This window comes from Fukomys damarensis, unplaced genomic scaffold (assembly GCF_012274545.1).
Source record: "Fukomys damarensis isolate Sample0158 unplaced genomic scaffold, DMR_v1.0_HiC HiC_scaffold_1, whole genome shotgun sequence".
NCBI classification, from domain to species: domain Eukaryota; kingdom Metazoa; phylum Chordata; class Mammalia; order Rodentia; family Bathyergidae; genus Fukomys; species Fukomys damarensis.
The window spans coordinates 49,752,456-49,776,212 of NW_022900913.1; the positions used below are offsets into that span (position 1 = coordinate 49,752,456).

A 23,757-nucleotide genomic window follows, 5' to 3' on the forward strand; every position below is an offset into this window, starting at 1 on the left:
TCTCAGATTGCTAGCCTCCAGAACTATGAGAAATAAGTTTCTGTTGTTTAAAACCCACAATTTATATAAGTGGTTATAGCAGATAACTAACAAGGACTATGATGATTTTGGAGGTGATGGTAATACTCTGTATTTCAATAGGGTTTACTGGTGTATGCACTCGTCAAAATTCAGGGAAAATGGACTTAAGTTTTGTCCATTTCTTTGTGTGTACTCTTACCACAAAAGAAAAAAGTCAACAAGATTAATGGGATATAAGCTGACATATTCAGAGGAAAGTATATTAATGACTGCAATTTACTTTGAAATGCTTAAAAATAGGATGGATTAATAAATCTGTAGAGATGAGCAGACATGTATAAAGTATGATAAAATGCTAACAGTAGAATATTGGTAGTAGATACAGAGTTGTCATTGTATTTTTTTTTTTTTTTTTTGGTACCAGGGAATCGAACTCGGGTCCTTGTGTTTGCAAAGCAGGCAGCAGAACCACTGAGCTAAATCCCCAGCCCCATTGTAAATTTTTTAAACAAAATTTTAAAAGTAAGATATTATAAAAACAAAAATCAATAAATGCTTTGTAAAAGCACATTTAGTTTTTCAAAAGTTATTTCAACAAAATTTAGTTTGCATTTCAGGAATGAAGAAACCACTTACAGAACAATTAGTATTCAATACATGCTCAAATTAAAGACCAAGAATGTTTCTCAAATCAGATAAAGAATAATCATCTGTGGCAAAATCTCTGGCCTTTGACCAAGATAGAATTCTAACTTTTCTCTTTTGAGTTGATTTATATCAGCATTCTTTGATTTAAGAGTGTTAACTGCACATTTTCAATGACTATAATGTAGTTTACATCTATCCCGAGGAAGTATCAAGCAGAACTTTCAAACATTATACGGTTTTGAGGTACATATAGCCCTTCTAGGACTTTTGTACCTTGTTAAATAGAATTAAGTTTTTAAATAATCTGATAACTTGTAATGTATAAGCTTGTCACAAGGAAACTAAAATATGAGAACTTTATAATATACAAGGATTTCCTTGCTTTAACTTGCAAACTTTAACTATTACACTCAGAAATATGTTTGTGTTTGTATATATTTGTTTACCCTCTTATATTTACTATGTTTTCAAGGATAAATGCTCTGCAGGTTATACATTACCTCCAGTATAGGGTTTCCAGTTATAATATTTTCCTCGGAAAGGCATATTGTCAAAATCTGCACACTGTTTCTCTCGAAAATCTCGGGAACCCAAAGGGCATGGCTAAAATAAAATAAAATAAAATAAATGGTACCATTGCTGTAAAACACCAAAACTAAGGAACAAATGTCCCTAAGATTAAAACTGCCTGAACATCGTCATATCAGCTCACTGTCATACTCTCTGTCTATACTTCTGGCATTTGTTTTACTGTTTTATAATTGGTATTCACATTAAAATGTCTGAATTGTGATCTTAGAAATATCTATAGCTTTACTTAAAGCTAAGCATTAGACAGTTTCCATATAACTTTACACTTGGACACATGTCACAGTCCACTTTGTAATCAGTCTATCAGGTATCTCCTGATGAACACACACAGAAACTAGACAAAAAGACCAAAACACAAAATCTTTTTTTGTTAACAATATTTGGGGGGGGTGGAGGGAGGGAAGGGATAAGGGGAAAAAATGAGAATCAAGATCTGTCATGTAAAGGTACAAGATCCCAGTGATGAATGTAACTGTACTATATACTTTAAAAGTACCAAAAAATTCAATGAGAAAAAAACAAAACAAAACAAAAACAACAAGAAACATTATTTGAGATTGAGGATCCATAGGTACACCCAGATCTTTATTTTAAGGAATCCAGTGGCACGTTTTTAACATAAGATTTGGCACTATATATTGTGTTTCAGACCCCTGTTACTATAGCTTTTTATTAACAAAAGCCATATTTTGAATGTGGAATTAACTGGATGAAACGTTAGGCTGCAAATTCAAGGAATATGGACTTTTGAAATTTACATTTTATGAAACAACATACTAAAATGGTACAAAATATTTACATATGTTGCTAGTGTGTCTAATCTTTTGGCTTGCCTGGCTCACATTGGGTAAAGCAGAATTTCTGGAGCCACATAGGAAATACGCAAAGTAGTTCATGTGTGTAATGATTTTTAAATAATTTTTATCATAACAGTAAAAAAAAGAGGGAGTTGGACAGACCTGAATAGAAGATAGGAAGCGTGTTGAGAGGGTGAAGAAATAATTATTGGCTTATAAAAATTTGGAATGCTTCTTCTAATTGACATTTTTAAAAAGAAAAATCTTGTCAATCTAGTTAGGTATAAATTACAAATACCAAAGAGTCACCTCTAAGTATTCAAAGAAATAAACATATAACATCTCAGTATTTGAGCAATATGACTTAATTTGACTTATGCTTTAGAGTTCTGCCACGGTAGCATTTAATAAACAAGGTTACTGATTTTAAAACACTGAGAGAAAACATCCCCTTTATATGTGGAGCAAGGTGTGTTCTTAGATAAAATTCTTAAATATGAACAACAAGTTTGTTATAAGCATCCACATACGTCATCCTGAGGACTGTTTCACTACGTTCCCTTGGATCCTTACATTTGCTCTGTGGTTTTCTGAAATCAGTACAATTGTTAACGGTTACTGTCAAACATGTAATAACAACAGACTACAATGTGCAAATATTTTCATGTCCATCATTTACTTTCCATATACCACAGTTCAAATGTTTACTTTGTTAAGTCCACAGCTGCCAATTTTGAAAATAGTAGCAGCTGGCCTATACTCTGTTGAGGGCCCTGAATTTTAAAGTATTTTCAGCATATTAAAATATGATATTCCCAATGCCAAACAACGATTCTTCTCAAATTGCCCTTTTTATTTCATTTAATAAAAGTAAAATTAACTATTTACCATAAACTATATGGTATATCATGATGGAAGAGTATACTTTTAAGGTCTTTTGATACATGGTCTGTTAATCTTTGAAATGTTGTAGATTAAAGAAATGCTTTTCTTTTCTAGCTGTTTGTAGGAAATTCTACATAAGAACTAAAGCTGTCAGTGGCTTTGCCATACACAATGATTACTTTTAAAGCAAACATCAATTTTTAAAAATACAAGTAATTTAAACTGTAGGTACAAGTCTTTCCCTAATCCTTAAGTATTCACCCACCTAAAAGTTTATCCCAGTACACCTTTCAATCTAGTTGGAGAAACAAATGCAAGTATAAAAATGACAGAACTATTTCAGGTAATATATATAGAATATAACATCTTACAGGTTATCTATAGGTGCTGCATATAGGTAAAAATCAATGTGTAATGTTACTAACAGGAAATACTGATTGAGAAAGAAAATCTTGAGGATGTTCCAGTGTTCTAGTAATTGAGCTAGTTAAGAAAAGCAAAGGATTTGGGGAGAGTGGAGGATGAAGTAAAGCTAATGAGGACAGAAAGAAAAGAGCATATACTAAAGAATGATTGGAAAAAGATCATCTTATTCAGAAGAGAGGAACTAAATAGAAGATAAAAAGAAATTATATTTTACAAATAAACATATAAGAAAACTCTGAATTAACAAATTAAGGCAATATGAGGGCCATTCACTAAAAGTAAGCAAGAATGCTACCTTTCATTATCTCTTAGTGATTCTCCTAAGTAGAAGTAGAAACTTCAGTAAGAGGATATTATTGCTTAAGGAAGAATTTTTTGGGGGGTGGTACCAGGGATTGAACTCCGGACCTTGTGCTTGAGAAGCAGGTGGTGGGTCCCTGGTTAATGAATAAATTTTTGATCTACTCATTTCCAGTGATAATTGCTCCAAGGGTCAGTACGATAAAAATATTAACAATAGCAACAGCTATCTAGTATTTTCTACATACCTACTCTGTGGCACATTGTTCAAAGGTCTACAGGTGTATTATCAATTTAATTCCTCTAAACACTCTAATGAGATAGTTATAATTAATAACCTCGATTTATAATAAACTAGAATATAGAAAGGTGGCTTAATGAAAATTTCAAAGTGCAAGAAAACCTCCTTCACCTGAACAAGAACATTTTCTGAACACTCTCTTAATACTATAATGAGAGCATAAGGTTTACTATGTAAATAGTCATGTTTGTGTTCTAATAAAAATATTTTCAAAAATAGGTTACAAGTCAAATTTGTCCTGAGTGGTACCAATCCCTGATTTAGAGTGTTAACATACTATTATGGAGTGGTTATCACAAGCAAAGAGTAAGTCAAAATTTTATAAAATATTTTCTAAGTGATTCATACATTTGTCTCGTGTTTTATAGAAGAGCTGAACTCAGTTGTTAACTTTTGAGCCAACATAGAATTCTATTATTCAAGAATTGATATTAGTCTTTGTAAATAGAGAAGGGTGGAGGGGCTGAAGGGAGAGCAGGAGAATGGGGAAAATTAAGAATCAAGATATATTATGTAATGGTACAAATTTCCAATGATGACTGTCATTATATTGTATATGTAAAATGTAACAATAAAATTAATTTTTTAAAAAAGAAGTGATGTTACATAATCTAATTTGCACAAGATACCTTATAAACTTCCTCTATAATTATCCTCAAAGTAATCATATAATTTGTGTAAACATCTACAGAAAAATATATCAAACACTTTTCAGAGTACTGCAATTATTAGCAGGTCTTCCCTTATTTTCAGCCAAAACATGTCTTCTTGTCACCCAGTCATTTTCCTTCTTTTTTCTGGATCCACACTGAACAAATCTAATTCCTAAACTAAAGGAATAATTTCGTTTTCTCTTAAAATAAGGCAACAAAAAATGACATTAAGCATCTTTTTTTCATTCAGCAAGTATTTACAAATTGATTAATATATATCAGATATAACCTAGGCGCTGGGATTATTATAGTGAAAAATGTAACGGAGAGGGTTCTCATAGAGCTTAGTCTACGTTGAGATGAGGAAGAACAAACATGGTGAAGAGAATGGGAGGGAAGTTGTTTAAAATAGTATGGTCAAGCCGGGCGTGGTGGCGCACACCTGTAGTCCCGGCACTCGGAAGGCTAAGGCGGGAGGATCACTATGAGTTCAAAATCAGCTTGGGCTACACAGTGAGTGCCAGATCAGTCTCAACTACATAGTGAGATCCTGTCTCCAAAAACAAACAAACAAACAAATAGTATGGTCAGAGAAACTCTCTCTAAAATGACATTCAAACATATCACAGTTTTTTAAAAATTAAGGGAATGATTTACGTAGACATCTGTGAAATGTATTTTCGCAAATAGTAAATGCAAAGACCCACAAGGCATGAGTGTGTTTGTTGTGTTTTTAGAATAGTATACAGAATGAAGTGGCTTAAGAGAATTATGGTAGACTTGAGGACTTTTTCCCATGTCTTTTTGCTTCTAGAATACATCAATTGGTATTCTGTCCCTCCTGATTCAATATTTTCATGAGTGAATGGCTTGATTAAATCCTGTTTATCAAAAATTAGTGCAGGAGGAGTAATATATGCTAGTTTAAAAGAATGAAAGTGACCAAAAGCAAGGTAATTTTTGAAGGCAAAGTACATACATCTAATGTTTTGTTTAGGGATAATAGAGAGTTTAAAAAACAATGCTTTTTTATTTAAAAAAATATTTTTAATGTTCAGAGAAGCACAAAACATAACACTGTGTTAAAGCTGAGCCACAGAGGAATAGAGGAATGGGTGGTACTGTTCTTAGAAACAAACAAACAAAAAATCAAAGGGCATAAAAAGCAATGTTTTTTAAATTACTTAAGGATAATTAATGCTGACAACATCCAGAAACTATAATAAAAAACTGTAGACGAAAGCAACAGAATTTTTATGTAAAGCATGACAGGTTTTCAGTCTAATGCTACCATGAATCAAGCACTTCCTAAAAGTACACTGGCAGGGACCCATATAAAATCCAGAGAGAAAAGTATCTTTTGGTCTCCTGAGCATTTTCAAAGAAATCTAAAACATTAATATTGACATCTTTATCATTAATCTTTCTAATCATTAATCTGTGTAAATTAACATAATCCATAAACTATCTTATAGTTCCAGATATTATGGCAGCTGAGAAGCATCTCCCTTTGACTACATTTAATATTTTGGATTGGTAGATAATTTTTTAAAAAATAGAACAATGAGGCATACAAGTTGCTATAGAAAGAAATCTCAGTTTCTGCTGACAAGTATTCCAGTGGTATTTCTACTACTGGGATTATAATCCTGGTTTTGTCCCAAAGAACAGGATGACCTGGGAAGGGAAGTCTTAAATTTAAATCCCTATGTGCCTTTCTTTTACTTGCAAAATACACCTTAAATGTCCTTGAAGACAACTGCATTCCCAAATGTCCTACAAATGAAGAAAATCTATATCATGTCTTAAGGGTAAAGTGAAAAGTGGGCCGAGAAGGAAAATGCCTTTTCCCTCTTTCCTTTTTACTCTCCAGTTCCTAAAAGTGAGAAGATCCAATAATTTCTATAGGCTCAGGGAAAATTACAAAATGAGTAAAATTTCCATTTCTTTCTCTACTTTCTTTCACAGTCTGCTTTTTCTTCCTGGATTCACATAACTTGCACTTCTGCTCCACTGTTATTACACTAGACCTTCAAAACTCCCCATATATAATTTCTTCCTCTCCAGGAAAGCAACATGTTCCTCACAGGTTGTACCCCATTCGTTGAAGGCTTTTGAATTCCACCCTGTCTCTGCTTAGCAAGTCACACAGTTAAGAAGGAAGGAATGTCAAGTCATGTACTTGACAAGAAATTCATTTCTGTTTGTTCACCTAAATGAATATATATCAAGTTTGATACTCTAATTTTCTATGTAAGTTTTTACAATTAGTCACTTCTATAGACTGTAGATAGCCTGAAATTAAAATGCCATTTATCCATAGCATACCTATTTCCCATATGCCCACGAAAATATTAAAAGCAAACTTATACTTTGCAATTTGTCTAAGAACAAAATAAAACAAAAAGTCCTATTCTGTGCTTTAAAAGCTAGTCCATATTTCTCAAAGCATAATACACATCATAAAATTTATATTAATCTAAGAACAAGTACTAATACTGATCCTGCTATTTTCATCTTATATTAAGTATATTTATAAGAACAAAGTAGTTGACAGATATTTGTGTTCTAATTATAATCTGGGTCATGGCTTTAACACTGTTAATTAATGGATCAACTCTATAGCTTGTCATCACTTACCCTGCACCTCTCCCTGGGGGTAAGATCTGTAGTTTCAGAATGTTCTCAGCTATCTGGTTCTGCTGCAGGGTAAGGTTAGACTGGAAGTAAGACAATGTCAAAAGTGACCAAACTCTTTCAGAGATGTTTACTTTTCCACACCCACCTCCCAACGGCTCCACCTATTATAAGAGCACCAGATCAATAATCAAGCATTCTGTGCCTTACTAGATCCCTTCCATGCTCAGCCCATTGCTGAGCTTTAGTTTCCTCATTTAAAGAATACTTAAAAATTTTTTCTCCTTCCCCTATAAAGTGATTTGAAGAAAAAGGGATTGGAAGGTATAATAAAGTTAAATATATATAAATATATATATGTTCTATTCTAGTATTATTATCTGTATTTTTCTTACTCCATATTATTTGTGACTTGACTTGTGTGTCACAAATAATAAACACACAAATCATAAATAATAATCAGGTAAGAAAAACAAAGATTGATTTGCTTTTAGAAAACAGTACCATGAAATTCTTTTTAGAAATGTAGGAAAGTTCTTTTAATACTTCCTAATATTTCTTTTTTCTTTTCTTTTTTTCCTTTTTTTCCTTTTTTTTTTTTTTTTTTTTTTTTTTTTTTTTAGGTACCAGGGATCGAAATCCAGCCCCTGAGCTTGCAAGGCAAGCGGTGGAACCACTGAGCTAAATCCCCGGCCCTAATACTCCCTAATATTTCTTATTTTTAGGCTTTGATATAAAATTTGGCTCATGACCTTAATACTGCCATACTGTTACTCTGCGAAGACCAAATTTTCAAGTAAGGTATTATTCATTTTCATCATTAACCTTTCAACTGTGCTACCTGAAATAATTTGTACACTAATTTTTACCTTAAAACATTCTGCATGATAGTTTTAAATCACTGGAATAAAAAATTGTTCAGGAAAACAAAATGCCTAACCAGTAGTCAATATTCTCATATGCTATGAAAGAGGAGATTTCATATAGATAATAATCAAAACCCTCTTTGTGAGGAGCTTCTGAATGCATAATCAGAGCCTTTACTTCTCATAATGGCCCTATGAGATGATCACATTGGTTCTAACCTTAGAATATTTATAAATAAAACTATCACGACCTAATCAACTATTTACCTCAATGTCCATACAGGAGAACTATTTCTTGAATCAGCAAATCCTCAGCATTGTAACTTCCATAATGTTCTGTCCTCTAAACCCAAGTTCCAAAGTCTCATGTTTATTAGATTATTTCATGATATCAAAATACACAATTACTGTATAGTTCCTAGTGTAATGATGAGATCAAACTTTATCCAATTCTCTTATATGCCTTCAATATATGCTCTTGGTTTCTCAGTAGTCTCAAGATGAAAAAAAAAAAACTTTTCCTGCTTATAGTTATTGTCTTTACCTTGTACAGCAGCGGTACTTTGGTTTGCAAACAAGCAGTTGGCAAATTTTGTTTTTGCTTGCAAACTCTGCATTGATGAGAAACATTATTATGGCCACCTTTTGTGCATAAACACAAATGTGGTTATCTTTTCCAAAATTGTAGATCAGATTAAATTTGTAAAGTGAGACACCGCTGAATTCTAGTCTTGAAACCATCATGTGCACATCAAGAAAAGGTTTTTATCTCCGGTCGCTTTTGAAGATGTTCTCGTGTGACAAGGAACAAACTACCCATCCAAAACAACGTGATACAAGCAATCAGTCTCAGTATCTAGCATCTGAATAGAATGATTATGATGCTATTAAGAGCGACAGGCCAATTTTATAGGTGGACACCCTTTTATGATCTATTTTTAAATCTTTAATGATTAAAGATTTTGCATTTATAAGCTGTCTACCATTTTTCTTTTAAACTAGGGTAGAAGGAATAGAAGTTAAGGAAAACACTGCCTTCTTTCTACTGGGGATCACTTCTTACCACTCCCATACTTGGCAGATGTCTGTGACAGGAATTAAATCAGTACTACGAAGAAAATGTAGATATCTTGATTTTTATGTTCACATCTTTTTAAGATTATCTGGCTTATTTTGATTATAAATTTTATTGTTTACTTATTTATTAGAAATTTTATTTCTAATTTAAGCAAAAAGTTCTATTAGCCTTGTATGTTTCAATCTGATCCACCAGTATAAGGTTCAACATAGCGGGAATATCTAAGCTTCAAAATAGAAAAGTGTTCCTTATGGATATATGATATTTCCTTTTGTCACATTTATGAGACATTATGAATCTTAGACCTGACGTTATGAATCTTTACTTGGTCATTTCACTAGGAAGCTCAGAGGTAAATTTGTGACTCACCTTTAATAAATAGAAGGTCCTTGTGGTGCATATTTAAGGTACTGATTCTATCACAGCTTTATACTATTTTTCTTTTCCTCTAATTTTCTAAATTATTCTTTTTTCAGTTATGATTTAAATGTAGTACTATAAGTTAACAATTCTAATCACTATGATTAATATTTATTGTAGTATGTAAAAATACAAGAACTAACCAATGATCATAGTACTGGTGGGAAAATAACAGAAATTATCAATCTGTACTGCTATATTATGTGGGGAATCAACAGGCTATGTGTAATAAGGTTGCAATGTCCTAAAATGAATTCAAGTAGGATCTATCAAATACATATGAATAGGCATAAAATCTAGATTTTTTATTGCAATGTGCATGCTAGGCATATGTTAGAAAGTACAAAGCAAGACCCAAAGATTCAAGACATTGAATTACCCCAGTTCTCATCTTATTTCACTGCTTAGCATTATCTCGTTCTGGATACTAATTTGAAAGTTTTCCAGGATCATATGAATTTATCTTTTGTATTATTTTTAGTTAAATCTCAACAATTCTCTTAGATCACAATCAAGTAAAAAATGCTTATGAATTGTTTTCTAGTTCTTTAACTGTCAAACTGATTCTAATTTAATAGTTATTTTAAAGTTACTTTCAGGTTTTTATTGACAGGGTCATTAAATATGATGTGTGCAATATTAAGTAAGGTAAAATATGCACTAAGGAGAAGGCTGGCCTGATAAAAGTGCATTCTTCTGAATCTTTTAAGGTAGAACAACTCATATATAACATTCTGTTATAGAAAAAGAAGAGCATTTAAACCCTGGATGTCTAATCTTTTGACTTGTTGGACCACAGTGGGTGAAGACAAATTGTCTTGGACTGCATATAAAATATATAATATAATATAAGTAACAAAATTTCCCTTTTTAAGGGAATGTGTAATCAAGTCATGAAAAATATCAAAAATATTATTTAAAATAATGTTAAAAGTTTATGGTATTGTGGGGCTGTATTGCTAGCTGTCCAGGGCCGCATACAGCCTGTAGACCATGGGTTAGTCATATCCAATTTAAACCATTATACATCTAGAAAGTCCCAAAGTTAACTTAAAGACCACAGTAACTGTAATGATCTTATAGTAATAATTCTTTGCTAATTGGAAAGTACAGAACTCTTGTTTCTATTACTAACTCTTACCTCCAATCAACTAATTCTTCGTGATTTATCATTAAATTTCCTATCCTATAATATAGTCTATTATATATAGATGCTCTTGGTGTGATTTTTTTTTAAATACAAGAGTTTTTGCTCTAATATGTCAAATACATTCCTGAAAAATCTCTTTCCATAAAACTGCACACTAAAAATAATAGGCATGTGGGAAAAATTGAGTTGGAGGCAGACAACTCAAAGACAAAACCCTAAAAGAATAGTTACAACTCTAATAAAATACTAGCATAATTTAAAAATATATGGCAAATTCTGTACAAAGAAATACTGGAAGTAATGTAGGACTTTTTTAATGTTGAAACAAATTAATGAATAATTGAGGCTGCTGAGCTATAGAGAAAAGAGTCCAATGTATGAGGATCAGGCAGAAACATATAATAAGGAATTCTATGATAGCAGGTGGTTAAACTGAACAAAGAAAGAATGTTTGGTGAATGGTCATCATGTATAGCATAATTTTCCAGTGCTGCTCAATTGTGTTGACATAGTTTGATCTCAGCTGCTGTACTGTATAGTGGTACAAAATAATACAATCAATCATGAGCTAGATTGTATTGCAGAAACAATACAACTCACTGCTCAAGAGAAAGAGGAGAACTCTTCATATAGAAAGAAGCTGGTTACCATAATAGGTCTGGTAGATAGTCAAGCACCAAATAAATTTTAGTGGAGGCTACCTTTCTAGAGCTACTTCTGTGGCTGCTACTTCTACTTCTAATCACGGTAATTAAAATCTCTGAGGCAGATAATATGGTTTACCTGGTTTCTAAACCAGGCTCCCAGCAACCACTCCCTGGCCTCCTTTTACTGCTAAAAGAACTCTGAATATTTTGTTCAGTCATCCACGTCTCAGGAAAAGTGATCTTAACCCCATTTTAGGGGCAAACCAATTAAAATAATTCTGTTCTTTTTACTAATGATAGTTTAAGGCTGGGCAGGTAGTCTTATTGCCAAAAAAACAAAACAAAAACCAAAAACCAAGGAAGAGAAGGAAGGGAAGAAAATAAGGAAGGAAGCAAAGGAAGGAAGGACAGAAAGGGAGAGAGGGAGGAGAGAGGGGTGAAGGAGGAGGGGGAGGGGACAGGGAGAGGGAGGGGGAGGGAAAATAAAAATATGAAATAAGTCTGGGAACAACTTTATGCCTAAGAAAGGGGCACTGGAACAGTTTCTTTTCTCATCCTCTGAATATTGACATGGCAGAACTATTTTGGTGTTCTACTGTTCAACTCATCTTTTTGTGATTCCACACTGTAGATAATATCTGTGGCTATTTGAGTCCCTTATATAAAATAGCATAGTATTTGCATGTAACCTATGTAGATTCTCCAATACATTTTAAATCTTATTTCTAAATTACTTATAAAGCCTAATACAAGGTAAATAGTTATTACATTGTATTGTTTAGGGAATACTGATGAGAACAAATGGAATATATTCAATACAGATGCAAGTTTTTAAAAATATTGTCATTACAAGGTTGGTGGGATCTGCTAGAATGAAACCCACAGAAATGGAGAAATATTTTTAAAGCAAATTAAGGTTGATGTGTTTTGATAATTCAATATGTAATATTACAATTTTCTTTATAATGATTACTTTCTATGTCATAGGTAGACTATCCTTATAGTATACAGTTGCCACTAGCTATACATGATATTCAAATTTAAATTAATGAAATTTTAAAATTCTATTTTTCAGTTACACTAACTATATTTCAAGTTCTCAAAAGCTAATTAAGCTAGTGGCTATGAGGCTGGACAATGCACATAAGGCATATTTCCATAATAAAGAAAGTTCTTTTGAAGAATACTGGCCTCGATTAGGTAGCCTGGAAAGTTAAAAATTTTATATATTAGATTATATTAAAGCAGGCCCCAATTTACACAACATGCCCAGACAACTTTTTTAACCTAAACAGCACAGAAAACAAATTTTAGTATTTTACTCAATTCCAAGTTTTGAATAATAAAGTCAAAATTTGTAAAGAAAACATCACTGATTATTTTAGAAGATAAAGATAAAAATGTTAACCCAATAGTAAGTTCTACAACTTGATTTTCTACTGTAGTTCATGTATAAAATGCAACATGTCTAAAATGTTTGGCCTTGTTTTTTCTTTTTCGGTTAACTATCATACATTATTTGTATTATATCATACCTATCGCATTAGGGCCTAAATATATGTCCACTCTTAAAATTATTATAGTAATGGAAATATGAATTGAGATGTGCATTTGAGTTCCTCTTACCTGTCAGAGGTAGTAGGTATTTACCTCTTCTATTGTATAAAACCTCTGCTCCTGAGATTCATGCCGTCCATCCAAATCACTGTCTGCCCTAATAAATGAGAGCCATTCTCCCTCATTTATTAAGGAGTCTAATACTTAATTCACAGTCTCACCCTATACTCCAAGTTCTAATACCATCCAAAGTAACTCCAGTATCCACTTGCAAGACTCCTAGATCTCACTAGCTTTGAAGGTCTTTGAATTCCCTCACCTCCACTCACAGGCACACATTTCTATTGCCATAATCTAGATTTGTCATCATTGAGAATGTTCTTATTGTCACATCTTGAATTCAAACAGATTTCATTCTCTGATCTTAATTTCTATCTTCCTCACCCTGATTTTCCTATTATACTGATTCTTTGAGTTTTACAGCATTTTGAAGTTAAGTTCTTAATTTTCTCCATGTTATCCCTCTTTAGACTCCACTGTTGCCTAGAATAGAGGCTATGGCTCTGCAGTTCATCCTCATCTGTATCCTGAAATACCTCTTGAGTTGTTTAATGTTCTGTTGTACTCTTGTTTTTTCTCCAATCCATTCTCATCTCAAACACAAATCTAAGACTTTCAGTGACTTCTTAATATCTCAAAATAAAGATCATACTTTTAAACAGATAGTCCTTACATTTAATTTTTCTTCTATGTAATATCTCATTGTTACTGTCTCTGTTTCTGCTCAGTTCCCATTCATCTTTCAGGTTCTAGCTTTCAATGGAAAAAAATCCATAAACCTCTAGTTAAGCCTCGGAGCCAATTCTACATGCTTATTATCTCACACTTACTCCATCCTATCATTTATCATACTATGTTATGATTTTCTTCATTTAAGTGATTTTTCAGGAAATTATAAGGTCCTTGAGGGCAGAAATGATCTTTCTCACTCTAGAATAGTCTAATATTTAACAGGCATTTAATAATTTTTTTAGTGAATGATTAATGTTGGTAATTTCAAAAAATGATTATTATCGAAGCTATATTTAATTGCTCTGAGACCCAAGTTTAATAGAATGAAACATGAGAAATTAGAGTATATTAGGAGGCAGAAGATAATAGAGCAGGGTAAGGAAAGTTAGGAGCTCCAGAGAAGGGTTGGAAGAAGTATTGCAGCTTTAAGTACAGTATTCAGGCTAGGCCTAATGGAAATTGAGTAAAAATGAAGTGAAGGATTTATCCACGTAGATATTTTGGGAGGTGAATATACACAAGGTAAGGAGGCAAGTGCAAATGCTTTGAGATGGGAATATGACCAGGATGACCATGGAAGGAGGCCCATGGAACTAGAGTGCAGTGAATGAGAAGGCAAATAAGAGATGAATTCAGAAAAGCAGTGAAAGCCAGACTCTGTAGGCTCTGTAGGCCTTTGTAAGGCCTTTGTACTTAACTAAAACAGGGTAGAACTGAACAGTAAAGTATAATCAGACTCATTTTGCCTCCTATTTTGAGAACTGGAGGGGGCAACAGTAGTCATGGAAAAATCTTCATAAGAGGCTATTAAAATAATTCAGTGAGAAATAGTGGTAATTCAGCAGAGATACTGGGAAATGATCAGATCTATATATATATATTTTTGTTTGTTTGTTTGTCTTGTTTTGTTTTGTTTTTGTTTTTGAGACAGGGTCTCACTATGTAATTGAAACTGACCTGGAACTCACTATGTAGCCCAGGCTGGTCTCGAATTCACAGCCATCCTCCTGCCTCAGCCTCCCAAGTGCTGCGATTACAGGCATGCGCCACCACACCTGGCTCTATGATATATTTTGTAGGCAAAATCAACAAGATTTCCTGGGGGATTGGATAAAGAGAAAGAAGTCAAGGAAGACTACTATATTTGGCTTAAACTAAATGGTGTTGACATCTGAGATAGAGAACACTACTGGAGGAACAGATTTGTAGATAATATTTGAACACATCAAACACTAGATGTCTATTAAAAGTCAAATCAAGTAGTAAGATATGGCCCTCAACTCCATGGAAGAAATCTGGGCTCATGCTTTGGGGGTCAAATGGCATACAAATGACATCAAAAGCACTGAAAGAGAATATTATCAAGGAAATGAGTATTTCTGGATCAGAGAAAAAAGTCAAGGACTTTTTAGTTACATTAGGAGGTCAGAGTGAAGAGTAGAAATCATCAAGAGAGAATAATGAGTAAGTAGTAACCTAAAAGAGAAATCAAAAAGAGGGCCAGGGATTTAGCTCAGTGGGGCCACTGCCTGCCTTACAAGCTCAAGGTCCTGACTTCAATCTCCAGGACCACTCCCCCGCAAAAAGTTGTAGTGTCCTGAAAACGTAGTGAAGCTTCAAGTTAACTACTGGATTTGGCAGCATGGAAGGTATCTATGATGTGACAGGAGCATTTGAATAGAATAATGGAACCAAATATCTTGAAAGAGCAATTGTAGAAAAAAAAATGAGAAGGAACTGGACTAAGTAGAGATAAATCTTTTGATAAATTTACTTCAAAAGGGAGCAAAGAAATGGGAAAATAATTGGCATATTTTGGATTGTTATGGAAAAATACAGAGACTATGTCAGAACAATCATCTATGTGTTTATGAAATTGCTAAGACCTAAATCAGGAGTCAAGACTGGAAAATATGAGAATGAGTGATAGTAGGTTAATAGTTTGTTATCGTGAAACTAAAGGAGGGAGGAGGGAGAAAGAATGACCTGAAAGAAGTTATGTGGTATAAAAAATATCTACTTCTAGGCCCAGCCTTCTTGAACTAAGGGAAAAAACAGAGCCCCCGGTTTGTAAACTACAGAAGAAACAGTAGATTCAAAGGAAAGCCAGTGTCAAGTGGCTGGACATAAAATTCAGATAAATCAGGGCATATAATATTGCTGATGATGGATCATGAACTCCTGTGGGTACAGAAGAGCTGTAGTAGTTAGACAGGGATATGAAACAGAACAGAAGAAGTAATGCAGAGTCTCATGGGACTGGATGGCAAGAGATAAGGTGAATTATCAGGGCTTCTTGCAACAACAAACACGAAATAAAGAGTTAATAAGATTAATTCTGGTGGACTCCGAAAAGACAGTAATCATCGTGAGTGTTGTGGGACTTGGTAGTTCAGGGTGTATGTGGCTCTTTTTTGAGACCTGTTGGGGAAGAGTGTGCTTGCTCCTAGTGCTGGAGTTCCCCTGACCTATGAAAGTAACGATGGAGTTGAGGCCAGCTCAATTTATTGTCAACCATTCAGGAAATTCATATGACACTCATATACATAGATGTCTGATCAGATGGTTCACAATTTTAAAAATTCCCCTGCTCTAGGGAAGAAGTAAGCTAATCTTTCATAGCAAAGTTTGGTTTTACTTACATCTGTGTTACAGGAACGATAGCGTTTCCTTTCCCCAAGGCAGTATTTTCCACCACCTGAAGGGCTGAAAAAATATTTTGTTTAACATGTGAATATATCTATCCATACCAAGAGTACATATATTATCTAATGAAGGCACATAAAAAAGTTACTTTAAGAAAATATAAAATGAGACATTTTAATAATTATTAAAATAATGCTGATAATTGCTATAATTATGATTGTTTAATAAAAGCATTAAGACAATTTACTATGAGTAGTCTTTAAGACTTAATTGTCATGATTTATATTCTTAAGAAACTTTTTGTGTATTTTTAATTAACATAGTACATAATTTAACACAATGAGCTTTAAAAACATTTATAATGAAAAGCCATTTTAAAAATAAAATCTGACACTAGATGCTTATCAGGAAGAAATGAAATGTTTGCTTTTCTTCCAGATGTGAAGCAAAGAGAGAATACTAAATAATTTTCTGGGAATAGCTCCAGTTCAATGTAAATAATGTAGAAATTAGTTTCCATCTCATTTCAAATATTTCATGAATTTAAAAAATTAAATTAAAAACTCAGGTGGCTTTGCATTATATAAATCTTTATATTGTATTCAAATTAATGAAAAAGCAAGATGTCAAATATTTGAGCTACACAAATTAATCTTTAAAGTATTTAACATTAGGGAAAGCCATATGCTACTACTTGGGCATAGCAGTATCGAAGGGAAAAGAACTAACTTCTTTTTAAAAGAGGTCCAGGTTATTCCCTTATATATATGGATATATTATTTATATATATATAAATAGAGTTTTATACTTTAGGTTTTTTGTTTTGTTTTTGTTTTTGTTTTCATACTGGGGATTCAACTCAGGACCGTCTGCTTACGAGGCAGGCATGGTGCCCCTGAGCTGAATCCCCAGCCTCCTACTTTGGGTTATTAATTTACAACAGCCTGAAGTTGCATTTAGATTAACTACTCTGCACTTGCTTAAAAAGGATCAAGCTGACTGGTATCAGTGAATAAATAAAGCTGTGTTTTGAATATACTTTGAATGCCAGTGAATGCTGACTCTAATGAAGGAAAGGAAATTGCTCAGTTTGAACAAGCTAGAGAGAAATGTGTTGGTAGTACAAAAACAAATGTATTGGTCATAGTGGTGGGGATAGTGAGAGTAATAAAGAGTTTAAAATGGGTTACAGGAACCTCTGTTTGCAGAAGGGTAAATTGATAGATAATTGATAGAAAGTGGGAGAAGGAAAACAGAACTAATTTATAGGGGAACAGTTTTGAGTGAAGGGAAAGAAAAGAAAAGAAACAAGACATCTGGAGAGAGAGAAACCAAAGAGAAAAGTCCTAATTAAAACAGGGACAAATAAAAAATAAAAACAGATATCTTTTATTCCAGAATGGGGAAAAGTAGACTTGTTGTCATAACATTATTCTGCACCAAATATTAGCTGGGAAAGAAGGCCCTGAAGTTCAGTTCTAGACAAAAATAGGCACCTGACATGCAGCAGTGTAGTCTCAGGGAGTACAAGAAAAAAGTACAGCTAAAGGAGCCGTCCACCTGTAATTGGCATTGGAGGGAGGGAAAAGCAATAGAGCTAGCAAAGAATACTGATGGGCTGGACTTTTGCCAGGGAGATTCTGGCTAGAGAAAAGAATAGTGAGAGAGGAGCAATCTGACCTGCACAAAACAATCTTGGGGAGAAAAGTGGTGGCAACTTTGGAAGATGATTAATGGGGGCATGTGAATGGAAACTATTTTAACACATGGGCAGTATTCTTTTCACTGTGATTTGTGATCCGAATCAAGGCATTTCAACCCTTGAAGTGCTCTCATTGGTCCTTTTAATACTAATGTAGCAGTAATAATTTTATGTGACATGTGAAAAGACCTTAGGTTTCCTGGGAATAATGATAATGTAGCATAAACCAGACCCAGATTCATCCATAATTCAGTAGTTTTTGGAGAAGGAAATCTATCTGATTATTACTAGATTAAAAATCTGGCTTACCAAGGGCAGAAACATAATGCTTTTCTATTTTTTTAATGTTTATTTTTAGTTACACAGTAAGGGGAAAGGAAGAAAGCCTGTCTAACAAAGCTCTTCCATTTTCTTGTGCCTATTGCTTGCTTGGAAGACAAGCATTTGGCTCACTGGAGAAACGTTTTTACAGATAACATGTGAAACCACAGCTTTGAATCATTTCCAACTGTGTCTTTTTGTTGGCTCTGGCTTACTTTAGCTACTTACGCTGGACTGTCACAGTGTCTTAGGGACGAGGAGACGCCTCCCCCGCAGGTCCTGCTGCACTCTCCCCATAGTGACCAGGGACCCCAGCCCCCATCTACGCTCTGGGGCCAAGTGCCAAAAGGAACACAATCTCCCTGATAACACCACTGCAAGATTTCACAGAAAACACAGAATTAGCTTTTAGGCAGATGGAGCCAACAGGATAGAAATACAAAAGGGTCAGGTAATGACCAATTTTAGGCATTAGCATTCTCAAAATAGATTAACAGTTCTTTAACTGTGTTTAGACACTGGTGAAGGTGCATGTGATTTGCAAATTATCTTCAGCTAGACCATGATTTATCGATCTTTAATATATACCACGAGCTCTAAAAAGCTTGATTTTTCCTTCTTTTTCCTCTGTTTCTTCTCCATACTTTTAATGTTTCTCATTATAGAGCAAGCTACAGGCTTCAAAGTCTCTTTAGATACTTTAGCATTTTCTTTAAAATTTTTCTTTATATCCACCCTGCTATTATTAGAATCATGGAATGATAACGCAATATGGAAAGTTCTTCAGTAAGGAATTTTTATGATGGTAATTGCTCTTTCTGTAAAAAAAAAAAAAAAAAAAAAACTGGTTGAGGCTACAATAGTAAAAGAATGTGTTGTGGCATTTCATCTACATGAGCACTGCAGACATAATAAAAGTAATGCCAAGACACTAGGGACTGGGTAATACACTGACTAGCCATGTGTATGGCCTCCGCGTGAGCATGTATACTGGAATTCTGCTCAGCTTTACTCTGGGCAGTAAACCACACATACTGCACCTAAGTAGAAAGCCAGGAATAATTTACTGAAATGCATAACATCGCATAATCAGCTCATAACTCTATCATGATAAATCTTAATTGCAGAATATGGCAAAACAAAAATCTTTTTAAAAGCCAAGCATTTGTAGGCTTTTAATCAAACATTGACAAGCCCAACTGATGTTATAAAAGTCTTGTTTATATGAATAATCATAGGGAATATCATTATTAGAGTTAAGGGTCAGCATGTTAGATATTAAATAAAAATTCAAACTTACATGACAGTATAATGAGATTATGACATGTGATGCTTAGAAAATTACCTATTCATTGTATTAATTCTATCACCAAGTTTGTTGAGCTTTCCTCCAAAATATATCTGGAATTCTTTTACTTTTCACCTTCTTCACAGCTACCACCCTAGAAAAACTGGCAAATGAAACAGCTTCTTACCTGGTCACTCTGCCTCTATTTTTTCTACCATAATTTATTTTACATAGAGCATTCAAATATAACTTTTAAAAACATATTATCACATCTTGTCACTTTTTTTTTTTTCATAAAAGACTTCGGTAGTTTCCTACTTTCCTAAACTCTGGCCAACAGCAGACATAGTGATCTAGCCTCTGTATCCTTCTTTGGCTTCAATTTCTTTGCACTGATTGCTCCAGACACATTGGCTTACTTTCTTTTTTCTTGATACACAAAGTTCCTCCCTCCTCAACAGAGCTGCATTTGGTGATTTCGTTGTCTAAACTGTTTTAGTGCTCTCTTACCATTTAATACTATTTTGTTACCCCATTTATCTTTTAAATTACTTCTTTGCTTCCCCTTCTTAGAATGTAAGAGCTTTGAGGCCCACATATGGCTATTTAAATTAATTAAAAGAAAACATTCATATATTCAAGTCTAGTAGCCACATTTCAAGGGTGCCATAGCTGAATGTGGATAGTGGATACTTTGTTGGACAGAGAAGATTCAGAGTATTTCTGTCATTAGAGTGTTTTACTTGGCATGAATAAGCATGCAATAAACATTTATTAAATAAATAAATACTTAGGCATATTATGGAATTCTGTATCATGTTTTCATTACTACGTGTCAGGAAAGAACTAGAGTATTAGAAAGTTAAGAAATTCAAATTCTTATTTGGTTCCCTGACTATGGGCATATAATTGGATCTTAGTGATTTGTTTTAGTAGTAACAACATAAAACTTAAAAAGAAAAAAAATGTTTTCCTGCTTCGGGGGATTGAACTCAGGACCTTGCACTCGACAGGCAGGTGTGGTGCCACTGAGCTACATCCCTGGCCAGCCCAAAACTCTTTTTTAAATATAGGTGCTTAGTAGTGATCATCTGTCTGTAAAAAGTTAAGTAAAAGAAAGTCAAAATTTGATTGGCTGTTAAGAAGAACACTCTGACTCCAATACTGATAAATAGTAAAATCAGTGGTACATGCCTATAATCCAAACACTGAGAGGCCGAGACAGGAGGATTATAAATCCCAGCCCAGACTATGCAATTTAGGGAATTAGCAAGACCATGACTCAAAAAAAAGAAAGATTAAATGATTGAAATTTGGACAATAAAAATTACCACGAAGAAAAAACAATTACACAGAATGATGAAGAGTCAGTCAGCTAACGCAATAATATACTAGCCACTCTGGGAGTAGGGCTGCTGATAGTGTATACTTGAGAGGAAAGAATGTTTCTCCTGCCACTTTTATGACTTACCCGGTTGGTGTAGAACATCAAATATTTTTTATAATGATATATCAATTACATTAGATATTTACCTATACAAAAGTCAGAACAATGGGCCAAATAATCCTCACTTTTGCAATTTGTTACTACAAGTAGCTGTGTGGAAGAATATTTATGCCTGCATCTATTTTTAAAGTAAATAACTGAGCAGTGGAGTCCTAGCCAGCTATTACTGATTTGCAATTAATAGAAACTGAACTAGAATCAGCTCAAATCATAAAATATGCCTACTTTTTAAGTTGGAGACTTAGCATTACTATCTTTGAGTAACATAAAAGCTTGATTTTACATTTATTTTATATAGACAAGAGTTAGATTTAAAGCTTAGGTGGATTTCAGGATTCATGTGGCCTAAACATTTCATTTTTTCAGATAAGGAAACAAGGACCTGAAAGAGATAAACTTGCCCAAAGTCACTTATTGGCAGGAAGGGATTATCTGCCTAAAAATACATAAAATCAGTGGGAAAAGGATCAACTGAAGCCATAGAATACTTGAAGACATTTAAGAATAATATACTGAATTATTTTTACTCCATATAATCCAAAAAAAACACTAGAAAGATCAAAAAGGAAAGAACACTCAGCTACACACCATGTGTTATTTCAGACTCCTTGAGTATACTAATGATTTGTAGAGAAAAGTTTCACATTTTTTATTTTCATGGGAAAAAGGAATTGTGAGCTCGCAAGGACACAGAACAAGATAATATTGCTATACATATTTCTAGGATGCTCACAAAATATAGGTGAGTAAGAGAAGTCACTGAAATAGCCATGTTTTCCTCTTAAAACTTATTTTTGAGCTAGGGAATATAGCTCAATGGTTGAGCAAGTGCCTAGTATGCACAAGGCCCTAGTTCAACACCCACACCAAAAAAAAATAAAAATAAATAAAGTTTACTCTTAAGGTAAAAGATAAATATACTACTTAGTTCTTTTTTAATATTACTCAGTTCTTGTTATTAATATTTACAGTCATAGTATTTCATAAACAGTCTGCAAGAACTTTTACTGCATACATTCATACCTTCTTTATATCTATCCATTGAAGTCATAACAAAATAATTTAAGCAAAAAGTTAAACAACAAAGATGAAAAGATAAAATGTGAATTGTACTACTATAAATATCAGTTATCTAGCAGTGCACAAGAAACTAGTCTCTAGTAATGATTTAACTTAATTAACTAGTTTACATGATAATGACTGTTCTATGTAGACAACTTAGATCACAAATCCTAGTTCTCATTCTAGTAATATTTTAGGATCCAAGACAAGGCACTTTCTTTTCATTTATTTACCTGACTATAAAATGGGAACAAATTTTAGCTCCTGATTCCATATTGATTTAGATTAGAACAACTTTAAAATTAGTTAAGTACAGACATACCTTCAAAGAAGTTAAAATATATCAAACAACTTGTTTGACTTTGATCTCTGGTAGGGGTGTGTGTGTGTGTGTGTGTGTGTGTGCCTGTGTGTGACTGTGTTCTGATTTTCCCTTTGTATTTATACAAAAGAATCTTTTTGGAATTCTTGCTACTTCCCTCTTTTGTTAGTAAATATAGTGATGCGGTGTTATGCTTTCTAAAAAGAAAGTTACTTAACTTTGTAAAGGTCAGACTTGGAGTGTCATATCATTTGTTTTTTAATATGAAGTTGCCAAACCTGCAAAATTTCTCTATATAAAGGGATAGAATCTTACTTCATTTTTTAAAACTAGTTTTACTAAATAGGCAAATGCAAACCAGATATTAATCAATACTCTCAAAAGTTATAACAAATCTAGTAATTTTGCACCTTTCCAAACTACACTTTTATTAGTTTAGTGTAAATTAAACAGATAAATGTGGCTTTCTTTTGATAATTCAGGTGTGTTTGGCCAGATTTACAAAGGTGAAAGAAATGAAATCATCACATTACAAGAATAAAATATCATGTTTTTATTCTTGATTTTCCATATTCCTTCTAAATTCAATGTTTTAAACTTTATCTAGAAAGATAGCATATGCCAATGAAGCTTTAAAAGGTTTCTTTAAAAAATGACACTATTCATTGCTAAACATCTCTTGCTACAGGATTACTAAATTTCATGGTCTACATCAGGGACTATCTTTAATAAGGGCATATTATAAATCAAACAATCTAGCTTGGGAGAGTTTGTCAGAATTTTGCAGGAAAATTTCAAGATGAGTATACACATTTTAAAATAATTTTCTTTCTTTTCAACTAGAACAATTTTAGGACATGGTGATACAACTTGTCATAGTCAGAACTGGGTCCAATCAATATCAGGAATGAGAGACCTCAAAGGAAATTCTAGGTTTTTTAAAGGAGGTCATATAGGTGATTCAATATAAAACATTCTCACAAGTCAGAAGTGTGGAGGGTTGAAGCACAGCACTATTAAAAGTGTTACCTTTCTACTATGCAGATGCAGGAATGCTCTAACTGCCTTTAAGCCCAAATTCTAAATCAGAAATTGTCATTCCATACTGCAGTATTTAAATTTTTAGAGCAATCAGAAGAG

General features: G+C 33.4%; 1 protein-coding gene across 1 annotated transcript in view; it reads right to left on the reverse strand.

Moving 5' to 3' along the window:
* Adamts6 (ADAM metallopeptidase with thrombospondin type 1 motif 6) overlaps positions 1-23,757 on the reverse strand; it is a 173,730-nt gene that overhangs the window by 88,268 nt on the left and 61,705 nt on the right. Inside the window, exons 6-8 of the mRNA XM_033761118.1 lie at positions 18,667-18,812; positions 16,412-16,475; positions 1,170-1,272 (exon numbers count right to left, since the gene is read on the reverse strand). Coding sequence (XP_033617009.1) covers positions 1,170-1,272; positions 16,412-16,475; positions 18,667-18,812 — 313 coding nt within the window. The remainder of the gene's footprint in view (positions 1-1,169; positions 1,273-16,411; positions 16,476-18,666; positions 18,813-23,757) is intronic.